The 12,195-nt window shown below is 44.5% G+C and overlaps 1 protein-coding gene across 5 annotated transcripts in view; it reads left to right on the top strand.

Annotated features, from left to right (window-relative positions):
• PALLD (palladin, cytoskeletal associated protein) overlaps positions 1–12,195 on the top strand; it is a 738,625-nt gene that overhangs the window by 700,042 nt on the left and 26,388 nt on the right. For all 5 annotated transcript variants that reach the window (XM_030191568.1, XM_030191567.1, XM_030191571.1 and 2 more), the window contains one exon: positions 10,442–10,574. In XM_030191568.1, the coding sequence (XP_030047428.1) occupies positions 10,442–10,574 (133 nt within the window). The remainder of the gene's footprint in view (positions 1–10,441; positions 10,575–12,195) is intronic.

Below are 12,195 nucleotides of genomic sequence, written 5' to 3'. Positions count from 1 at the left end.
TCAACCGGCTCCCCATTGTCCACATGTTTGCTTACCCCCTCAAAAAAATGCATTAGATTGGTGAGGCAAGACTTCCCTTCACTAAATCCGTGCTGACTTTGTCTCATCAGTCCATGTTTTTGTATATGCTCTGCAATTTTATTCTTAATAATAGCCTCCACCATCTTGCCCGGCACCGACGTCAGACTCACCGGTCTATAATTTCCCGGATCTCCTCTGGAACCCTTCTTAAAAATCGGAGTAACATTGGCTACCCTCCAGTCTTCCGGTATTACACTCGATTTTAGGGACAGATTGCATATTTCTAACAGTAGCTCCGCAAGTTCATTTTTTAGTTCTATTAATACTCTGGGATGAATACCATCAGGTCCCGGTGATTTACTACTCTTCAGCTTGCTGAACTGACCCATTACATCCTCCAAGGTTACAGAGAATTTGTTTAGTTTCTCCGATTCCCCCGCTTCAAATATTCTTTCCGGCACCGGTGTCCCCCCCAAATCCTCCTCGGTGAAGATCGAAGCAAAGAATTCGTTTAATTTCTCCGCTACGGCTTTGTCCTCCTTGATCGCCCCTTTAACACCATTTTCGTCCAGCGGCCCAACCGACTCTTTGGCCGGTTTCCTGCTTTTAATGTATCTAAAAAAGTTTTTTACTATGTATTTTTGCTTCCAACGCTAATTTCTTCTCAAAGTCCTTTTTTGCCCTCCTTATCTCCGCTTTGCATTTGGCTTGGCATTCCTTATGATCTATCCTGTTACTTTCAGTTGGTTCTCTTCTCCACTTTCTGAAGGATTGTTTTTTGGCTCTAATGATTTCCTTTATCTTACTGTTTAGCCACGCCGGCTGACGTTTAGTCTTTTTTCCCTTTTTTCTAATACGTGGAATATATTTGTCCTGAACCTCCAGGATGGCGTTTTTAAACAGCATCCACGCCTGATGCAAGTTTTTTACTCTGCGAGCTGCTCCTTTCAGTCTTTTTTTCACCATTTTTCTCATTTTGTCGTAATCACCTTTTCTATAGTTAAACGCTAGCGTACTTGATTTCCTAGTTTCACTTCCTTCAATGCCAATATCAAAACCGATCATATTATGATCACTGTTATCAAGCGGCCCTCGTATCGTTACCCCCTGCACTAGATCATGAGCACCACTAAGGACTAAGTCTAGTATTTTTCCTTCTCTTGTCGGCTCCTGAACTAGCTGTTCCATGAAGCTGTCCTTGATTTCATCAAGAAATCTTATGTCCCTTGCGTGTACAGATGTTACATTACCCCAGTCTATATGCGGGTAATTGAAATCCCCCATTATTATTGTGTTTCCATTTATTTCTTTACTTCCCTCCTTTCTTCTTCATTTCTTGCTCTACATCCATAGGTAAAAGCTGGGTCCTCCGCAGACTTGACTGGAGGAGGTATAGAGTGGATCCAGTTTTTGCCTATTTTCTCCATCCATGTGCAGTTTTCTCCTTTTTTCCCTTTCCCTCATCTCCGTCAGTATGCATCTCCTTCCTATTCTTCCGTCCCCTCCACCCATATGTATCTCCCGTCCTTCCTCTCATCCATATCCAGCATTTCTCCTCTCTCCTCCCCTCCATCCATGTTCATCTCACTTCCTCTCTTTCCCTCTCCTCCATCCATGTTCATCTCACTTCCTCTCTCTTCCCTCCCCTCCATCCATGTGCAGCATTTCAACTCTCCCCTCCATCCGTGTCCAGAATTTCTTGTCTCCCCTAAATCCATGTGCATCTTCTCCTCTGTCTTCCCTCCCCTCCATCCATGTACAGCATTTCTCCTCTCCCCCTCCCCTCCATCCATGTTCAAAGTGGACTTTGATCCTGGGGAACTGAGTTCAATTCCCACTGCCGCTCCTTGTGACTCTGGGCAAGTCACTTAACCCTCCATTGCCCCTGGTACAAAATAAGTACCTGAATATATGTAAACCGCTTTGAATGTAGTTGCAAAAACCTCAGAAAGGCGGTATATCAAGTCCCAATTCCCTTCCCCCCCCTCCCTCTCCATCCATGTCTAGCATTTCAACTCTTTCCCCTGTCCACCATCCATGTGCATCTCCTTCCTATGTCTTCCCTCTCCTCCATCCAAGTCCAGCATTTCTTCTCTCTCCCTTCCCCTCCATCTGTGTGCATCTCCTTCCTCTGTCGTTCCTTCCTTCCAACATTTCTCTTCTCTGCCCTCCACTCCATCCATGTCCAGCATTTCTCCTCTCTCCCCTCCCCTCCATCCATGTGCATCTTCTTCTTGTCTTCCCTCTCCTCCATCCATGTCCAGCATTTCTCCTGCCCTTCCTTCCATCCATCCATGTCCAGCAACTCTCCTCTCTTCCCTGCCCTCCCCTCCATCCATGTCCACCGATTCTCCTTTGCCCCTATTCTTTCCTCCCATCCATGTCCAGCGATTCTCCTCTCTCCCCTGCCCTCCCCTCCATGTCCAGCGATTCTCCTTTGCCCCATCCTTCCCTCCCATCCTTGTTCACTGATTCTCTGCCCTCCCCTCCATGCCCAGCGATTCTCCTTTGTCCCCTATCCTCCTCCCTTCCATGTCCAGTGATTTGCCCCAGCCTCCACCTACCCCCGAGATCATTCCAACCCCAGCCCCACCTGCCCGCCCTCAGCTCCCCGACTTTCCGTTCTGCCCCCTGCAAATCTTCTATTTACCCAAAGTCACAGCGCAAACCAGTGGCAGTGAAAACAGCAAGCAGGCAGGCTCGCCTCCTCATCACTTCCCTGCCCTCTCAGCGTCCCGCCCTTGTGGAAAGGAAATTACATCGGAGGAAGGTGGGACGCTGAGAGGGCAGGGAAGCAACAAGGAGGTGAGCCTGCCTGCTTGCTGTTTTCACTGCCGCCGGTTCGCGCTGCGACTTTGGGTCAATAGAAGATTTTCAGGGAGCAGAACGGAAAGTCGGGGAGCTGAGGGCTAGCAGGTGAGCCGGCCCTCAGAAAAAAGGTGCCGGTACGCCATACCGGCGTGTACCGGCACAAAAAAAAGCACTGGCTGGAAATGCTATCAGCCCAAGGCCTCCTCCCTCCCTGAAGGGTGAGATGGTTCCAAGAGAAAGCCCTGGTACAGACTGCAGACAGCCTATAAGTGCTGCTACGCCTGGTGCTGCCCAGGTGAAGACTGGAGATGATTTTAATGTATGGGGTGGGGGGGAGGGAAGGAGCAGGAGGCAATTGCCAGATCTTGGCTGGGAAGGGAAGGAAGAGATGCAGCAGGAAGGAAATGTAGACACATCCCTTGTCTAATTCCTGGCTACGCTACTTGTCTGTGAGTAGGGCTCACACACAGGTAACTTATACTCAGTTATGCCCATATCTCCCAGATCTAGGTCCCAGCATTTACACCAGCTCTATGGCTGACTTAAGTGCTTGCACCTAACTGTGCATGATCATACTGTATACCCAGTTATACTAGTAGTCCCCCAAGGTTCCCCTTTATCACCTTCATTGTTTGTCTTAATGCGGTCACTTAGGTTAATATTCAACCAAGCTAAAATGAAAAAATTTATATACGCTGATGATATTAATGTTTTACTCCCGGTGTCAAAAGATTGCTCAGAGAACCTAGTGGAGATACAAAATTACATTGTTAATTGAAGGATGGGTTACATTACATCATCTGAATAGGGAGAAAAAATTCCTGTGGTTAGCTTCAGCTAATGATCCTCGACATAACCAAACCTTTTCTATTGTAGCAATCAATTTTCGTTTGAGTAAGTCTCAAAGATTCTTGGAGTAGAGCTTAACAATCTACTTTCAGTGAAAGCCCATGTTCAGACAGTGGTGAAAAAAACAATTTTATTTACTTAAGAAACTAAGGGCAATTAGGATTTTTTTTTGACACATCAGTCTTTGAACTTATTGTGCAAATGATCTTGCCCAGACTAGATTATTGTAATTTGATCTTCTCTGGTTGTTCAATAATTTTGCTTAAACAATTACGAACTGTCTAAAATATAGCAGTTCGCTTGAACTTTGGCTTACATAAGAGCGATTCTATTAAAACCTCTTATTTGAAATTACACTGGCTTCCGTTGCAGGTTCAGGTGAAATTTAAGTTATGTCAGGTATGTTAGTGAAAGGAGGAAAACTAAAAATGAAATTGTAAGACTGAAAGATGCTGTAGACCGTTATGTGGAGAGCGATGCGGAAAAAGCAAATGTACTAAACAAATATTTCTGTTCTTTGTTCATGGAAGAAAATACTGGAGAAGGACCATGATTGACTGGTAATGGTATATATGAGAATGGAGTAGATATCACACCGTGCACAGAAGGACATGTTTATGAACAACTTGAAAAATTGAAGGTGAAGGTGGACAAAGCCATGGGACCAGATGGGATCCATCCCAGGATATTGAGGGAGCTTAGAGAGGTTCTGGTGGGTCCTCTTAATGATTAGTTTAATAAATCCTTGGAGATGGAAGAGGTTCTGCAAGCATTGGAGAAGATTGGATGTGGTCCCTCTTCACAAAAGTGGCGACAGAGAACAAGTGGTGGAAGCATTGCTGAAGGAAAGGATAGTGAATTTCCTGGAATCCAATGAGTTACAAGATCTGAGGCAACATGGTTTTAGCAAAGGTAAATCATGCCAAATGAATTTGATTGAATTCTTTGCCTGGGCAACCAGCGAATTGGATCGAGAATGTGCGTTAGATGTAATCTACTTGGATTTCAGCAAAGCATTTGACACGGTTCCTCATAGGAGACTTAAATAAACTTGAGATGCTGAAGTTAGGTCCCAAAGTGATGAACTGGAGTAGAAACTGGTTTGAAAGACAGATGCCAGAGGGTGGTAGTCAATGTAATTCACTCGGAGGAAGGAAAGGTAAGTAGCGGAGTGCCTCAAGGATTGGTGCTGGAACCGATTTTCTATTCGATATATTTGTGGACGACATTGCTGAAGGGTTAAAAGGTAAGGTTTGCCTTTTTGTGGATGATACCAAGATTTGTAATAGAGTGGACACCCCGGAGGGAATGGAAAACATGAAAAGGGATCTCCAAAAGTTAGAAGAATGGCCTAATGTTTGGCAATTAAAATGTAATGCAAAGAAGTGCAAAGTGATGCATTTGGGGAGGAGAAATCCAAGGGAGCCGTATGTCCTAGGAGGTGAGAGGCTGATATGCACAGACAAGGAGAGGGCCCTTGGGGTGATGGTGTCTGAGGATTTTAAAGCAACAAAACAGTGTAACAAGATATTGGTTGTAGCCAGAAGAATGCAAGGCTGCATCGAGGGAAGCATAGCCAGCAGAAGAAAGGAGATGTTGATGCACCTGTACAAGTCACAGGTGAGGCCCCACCTGGAGTATTGTGTTCGGTTTTGGAGGCCGTATCTTGCTAAGGATATAAAAAGACTAGAAGCAGTCCAAAGGAAGGCGACAAAAATGATAGGGGGCTTGTGCCATAAGACGTATAAGAAGAAACTGGAAGACCTGAATATGTATAGCCTAGTGAAAAGAAGAGGCAGGGGAGATACAATACAGTTGTTTAAATATTCGAAAGGTATTAATATAGAAACAAATCTTTTTCAGGGAAATGATAAAACTAGAGGACATGAGCTGAGGTTGCGGGGTGGTAGACTTAGGAGTGATATCAGGAAATTCTTTTTCATGGACATAGTGGTGGAGGCAAAAATGGTGACAGAATTCAAAAAGGTGTAGGATGAACACAGAGGATCTCTATTTATATAATGAATGGTATTGTTTTTAAATGGCTGCATGTGTGTGGAAGTGTGAGTGATGCTTGGATGGTGACTCCGGCTGTGAAGAACTAAGGCCGGTGCTGGGCAGACTTTGTAGGTCTGTGTTCTGTATATGGCAATCCAGTTTAGGATGGACTGGAAAGGGTTTCAATGGCAACTTTAATAGGAACCGGAGACAATGTTGGGCAGACTTTCATAGTCTGCATTGTGCAAATGACAAGACGGTTTTCGATAGGATGGCATGGACTAAGACTGCAACTCCATTAGTTGGAACATAAGGACAGAGCCAGGCAGACTTCTATGGTGTACATGCAAGAACCACCAAAGAAAGACCATAATCAAGTATATAATATCACGTTCAGTGTTGATTTAATCATGAATTGATAATGAGTGTGACTGTTGGGCAGATTGGGCAGGTCATTATCTGCCATCACTTACTATGGTTTTCAAGATTCTGTCAGGAGAGGCCCCTTTATATGTGACTGAATTGCTAATTGTAAAGCACTGCGTACGACTGGTAGCGCTATAGAAGTGATTTATAGTAGTAGTAGTATCTCTTCTACATTGAGTTAATGTTATATATAATACCATAACACTTTAATGTTAAGTTTCCCAGCCCCAAAGAAGAAATCTTTTATGAAACTATTTTCTTCTTCTTTTGCATATCAAGCTGTGGCTATATGGAACTCTCTACCATATTCAATAAGACCTTGTAGCTATTACCCAGTGTTTAGGAAAGGTTTAAAACATTCCTATTTAGAAAATATGATTGTGGTAAATTAGACTGAAAATTCCTTTGTGTGGAGCTGGAGGAGTAGCCTAGTGGTTAGTGCAGTGGACTTTGATCCTGGGGAACTGAGTTTGATTCCCACTGCAGCTCCTTGTGACTCTGGGCAAGTCACTTAACCCTCCATTGCCCCTGGTACAAAATAAGTACCTGAATATATGTAAACCGCTTTGAATGTAGTTGCAAAAACCTCAGAAAGGCAGTATATCAAGTCCCATTTCCCTTTCCCCTTTGTATGCTTATATCCTTGTTATAACTCCTGGATGGTATGGTCTGGTTTCTTGATTATATGATCCACCTAGAACTGTTGAGGTATTGGCAGAATGTAAGACCTAGGTAATGTATTCTTTAAAGGAAAGTAGGTGTCTATTTTCCTTAATAGAATAGACTCCAATAGGTGCCCCTTTATAAATTTGCCTTCTGTAAGTTTGACTCTCTTCAGAGTTCCTTTCCGTAAGAGGGAAACCAGTATTCCAGTGCCTTACAGGGAGCATAATTTTATAACAGGGCACCCTAGACATGGAATACATACAGGTATACAGATTGTAAATTTGTGTGTGCATATGGCAATAAGAATTTGTCCTTATGTGGTTAAAAGTCTCATTCATTACATGCTGCAAGGTTTGGGGCCATTAGATCTTTATCTCCTCGGGATCTCAACATTTTGTTACACTCCATAGTTATTTCAAAAATCAGTTATTTCAATACACTTTATACTGGGTTGCCGGTGCAAAATAAGTACCTGAATATATGTAAACCGCTTTGAATGTAGTTGCAAAAACCTCAGAAAGGCGGTTTATCAAGTCCCATTTCCCTTTCCCTAAACATAGTTACGTTACTTTCAAATCATTCAAAATACTGCTACTAAACTGATGTATGGGGCACACAAATGTGATCCTGCAACCCCACTGTAGATTTTGATTTGAACTAATTGCTCATATCTTCTCAGGTGAAATGTATGATTCTGGTTTTGATCCATCATTCACTCCATACAGCCCAACTATAACATCTTGCCACTCATCTAATTCCCTATCATCTCACTCGTGCAGTTACACCTTCGCTCTTTAATAGTTCCCTCTCTGGTTAATCTGCACTGAGAGGAGACCTTCTGCAATGCTTTTGCACATTTAGGGGAGATTCTATAAATGGCACCTAAAAAATCAGCACTGAAATCAGTTCCGACTAAGCTTATTCTACAATCGGCACCTAGATTTAGGCGCCAATTATAGAATAAGCTTAGTTGATATTTCAGCGCCTAAAACTATGCGCATCCATTTAAACCAACAAAAACATAGCATAAATCCCGAAGCGGAGATTTAAGCAGACAGGGCCATATTTTATAACTACGTCTTTAATTTTTGGAACACCCATGAAACACCCATTTCCCTGCCCCTTTTTGCCTGCGCACTTTGTTACAGAATACTCTTAGCGAGTTGTGCATGCAAATTCAAATCAGTACCAATTAGTGCTCATTATTTCTTGTGCTGTTATTAGCACTCAGCTTGTTAAGCTTGTTAAGTTACGCAAATTGTTATAGAATCTGCGGCAATTGCAGCGCACAGCGCTATATAGAATCTGGGTGGCCTGGTTTACAGTCCATTGCATTGACCAGTAGGCTGCCCGTTTGCTCTGCAAGGACATCTGTGTGACTATTTCTGTAAAAATACTGGCTGATAGACGTCCTTGGCCATGGATTTTTGGTATTCAGAATTTGGATGTTTCAGTATGTAAAATGGCTGTTCAGTTTGGACATTCTCATTTATTTTGAAACAAAATTGCAGCACATTTCTAGTTTGAAAATGGTTCTAAGATGGGGGGAGCCTTTTTTTAACGTTATAATCAGGATGTCTCGATTCTGACGTGGACGTCCTTTTGAAAATGGTCTTCCACATGTCTAGTTTTACGCACCTGTGTATTAGGGCTGTACCGAATCCTGACTAATGCATTTGGGGTACTAAGGATCCAAATATTCGGTACAGCCCTTATGTGTATGTCAGTGTAATTTTATGAATTAATCATCGATACTCAATAACGGGTCAATTGTTCGTCCATACAGAACTTATTTAATCATTGCACATTTAGGGCCCCTTTTACCAAGCTACGGCAAAAGGGAACCTGCGCTGCCATCGGCGTGTGTTTTTCACGTGTGCTGAGGCCCCCTTTTACCGCATCGGGTAAAAGGGAAGTCTTTATTTCCTGCAGGAAATGGCCATGCAGCAAGTAAAGCACTTGCTGTTGGCCATTTTAGGTGGGAGCCCTTAACGCCACCCATATTTTTGCAACGCCAGATATGATGGCACGCTAGGGGTGGGACATACTGCAGGGCTGCTGCCAGTGGCATAGCCAGTATGGCCTGGGCCCCCGTAGATTTGCCCCTGGACCCCCTGCCGACGACCCTCTCGACCCCCCCTCCCACCATCAACCCACCGTCACCTACCTTTGCTGGTGGGGGGCCCTAACCCCCGCCAGCCGAGGTCCTCTTCTGGCGCAAGGCTTCGCTCTGTTTCTGAGTCTGACGTCCTGCACGTACAGCTGCAAGAAGTCAAGCTTCTTTGGGTCACAACGGTTAAGTGCATGCTCCGGTTAACTGCATGTATTTCTTTGGTCCCAGACCCTTGCACTTAAGCGGATTGCACTGTATTTCATTTAAAAATCTAAGATTGATGTATAGATATGTTCTACTGTAGGATTATTGATTTTACATATTTTCCTTTGGCTTTGTACTGAGTTTGGTTCCTCTCCAGTGTAATTTTATGAGCACCCACTTGAGAGAGTGTTAGAAAATTACCCCCATAAAGCATAAATGTTAAATTGCCCACATTATTGCATAGTCTGCAGGGGCATTATTATTATTTTATTTTTATTCAATTGTATAATAGTGTACATTTCAGTGCACCACGTTTCCAGTAATTTTAACAATAAACATGCCCTCCCTTAACCACCCCTCTCCCTCCCTGCACCTCACAGTAATCAATGCTTGCTTGGACCCCTCTCCATATAATTTTCACAAAACATTATCCAGTTCTGGGAATGTGAGTACTTTATACCTCTGGATTTCACACCAATTTTCAGAGTAAAAGGACACACCTACTAATTGCCGCCAAAGGAAAAAATGCCCACTAGTGAGTGTGAAAGAGAAAGAGAGAGATCTTTTGTCTCTGTCTTCTCTTCCACTGGTTCTTTTTTTCCTGTCTCTTGTCTTCAGCCCAGTGGCGTACCAAGGGGGGGGGGGTGGGGATGGTCCGCCCCGGGTGCATGCCGCTGGGGGGGGTGCCGTGCGCCGGTCAGTGTCGTTCGTTTCCATGCTCCCTTTGCCCCGGAACAGATTACTTCCTCTTCCGGGGCAGAGGGAGCATGGAAACGAACGATGCTGACCGGCGCGCGGCACCCCTCCAGCGGCGTGCACCCGGGGGGGAGGGGGTTCTTTTGATGGGGTGGGGGGGTGTCCTTTCACCAGGGGGATCGCGCTGCATGGGGGGGATGCTGCACCCGGGGGCGGGGCGCATCGGCGATCCGCCCCGGGTGTCAGCGCCCCTAGGAACGCCACTGCTTCAGCCCCTCCCTGTGTGAAACCAGGGATGCAAAAGCTCAAGGCCTAAACAGAAGTGAGGAGGTGCTGCCATTTTATGCCTCTTGCCAGCAGGAAGGAGGATAGGAAGGAAGGAGGGAGGGGGAAGGATCTGTCATGAATGATCAATCTAGTCAATTGCAGGGCATGGAACTGCTGTACGAGTATGGCCCCTCCCCAAGCATGGGGTTCCTGAGCAATCACTCAGATTTTCCTCTACCTCTTCCTCTCTGAGGGAGAGTATCCTGTGCTGGCTGAGGAGTTGCACCAAATGATTGAACCAGAGAGGCTGCCAGTCACCCAACAAAATTAATGCCAAGAGTTGATAGGGAGGAATTGTGAGCAAATCTTAAATGTCACTTCTTTTTTTAGACCTCGATCTCGATCAAGAGACAGCGGAGATGAAAATGAACCAATCCAAGAGCGATTTTTCCGACCTCATTTCTTGCAGGCCCCTGGAGACTTGATTGTTCAGGAAGGGAAGCTCTGCAGAATGGACTGCAAGGTAAGAACACTGCAGGGCCAGATTGACCATATGAGTAACTGGGCAGTGCCCGAAGGACCAGAGGGTCTAGGAGGGCCTAGTGCCCCTCTTCCCCCCCCCCCCACACACACTATAGCCCCCTGAACCTACTTTGAAGGACCCTGTTCGTCTAGTTACCTTTTCCAAGGCAGGAACCCCCCCCCCCCCCCCCCCACACACACACACACTTTTTCCTGCCCGCTGCGCTGCTCTGTCCAGCACCGCCGCATCTTCAAAATGACTGCCTAGACTTCCTGTGGCAGTCTTGCGAGACTGATGCAGGAAGCGGCGGCGCTGGGTAGATCTGTGGTGGTGGGCAGAAAAGAGTGGAGCTCTTTCCTGCCCCCCAAAGAGGCCACTAGACCACCAGGGCCCTTCAAGGTAGGCTGGGGGGGGCTGTAGTGTGCAGGGAGGGTGCTGGAATCAGAGGTGGGGGCCTAATGACCCCTTTCTGCCTGGGGGCCCAGATCACTGTCAGTTCGCTCCTGGGGAACTGTTTCTTGAATAATGAGCTTGCAACTCACAAGCTATTGCTCAGAGTTGGATAACTAAAAGCAAGAAAGATAAAGATTATTTTGGTTACTAAACAGCCTAATTTTTTTTTCATGAGGATTGAAATTATCTAGAAAAATTTCTCAGCTGCAGTGGTTATATCCTTCTTCAAAACTATCTTTCCACAACTTTAAACTTTTATAGTAATTTTTGTGTCCCCTTCCCTTGCTGAGGATAACTGTTCTAGTCAAAAGGGGCCTCATGAAGGCTTAGGCACTACGGTTTTCAGTCTTGTGTCTCTCTATTTGTTACAAAGAAATACAGGGCTGGATTTCCAGCCAGTGCGGTCAGTGGATTAAGTTAAGCACTCACTGCTATCTGTATAGATAGTGGTGCTGAATATGCATGTAGTGTGGTAATGCCGCCAACACTAGCCAGTTAGTTTAGGCCTGCTAGTTAACACATGAAGGTGAATATTCATGAGAGAGAGATTTGCATGCACTGCCTACATTGCATTCATATTAATTGTGGATATCCTAAAAATCCAACATTTTGTGGGTCCTCCAAGACAGATTTGGAAAACGTTGCTGTAGGCCTTCTTGAATTCTGTTACTGTTCTGGCTTCCACCACCTGCAGCAAGAAGCTATTCCAATATCCACTACCCCAGGGGTGTCAAACTACAATCCTGAAAGGCTGCAAACCAGACCTGTTTTCAGATTAGCCCTAACGAATATTCATGAGAGAGATGCACATACACTATCTCTATTTTATACTAATATCGCATTGATATTCATTAGAATAATTTGGAAATTCAGAGTTTAATTTATTTATTTATTGGGGTTTATTAACCACCTTTCTGTGGAGATTCACCCAAGGTGGTACTTACAATTTTGTTAACAGCCTAACAATAGAAAGGTAACCAAGAATAAGCATAAATACAATAAGTGAGGTAAACCTGAAAACAGTAAATTTATTTTATTTATTAGGATTTATTTACCGCCTTTTTAAAGGAATTCACTCAAGGCGGTGTACAGCAAGAATAGATCAAACATGAGCAATAGTCAATCAATTACAGCAGTAAAAATATTGAAATAACAATACAAAGTATGG

Source organism: Microcaecilia unicolor, chromosome 2 (genome assembly GCF_901765095.1).
Source record: "Microcaecilia unicolor chromosome 2, aMicUni1.1, whole genome shotgun sequence".
Taxonomy (NCBI): Eukaryota; Metazoa; Chordata; class Amphibia; order Gymnophiona; family Siphonopidae; genus Microcaecilia; species Microcaecilia unicolor.
Note: the sequence above shows the minus strand (reverse complement) of the source record. Positions and strands in the feature narration are given on the sequence as shown.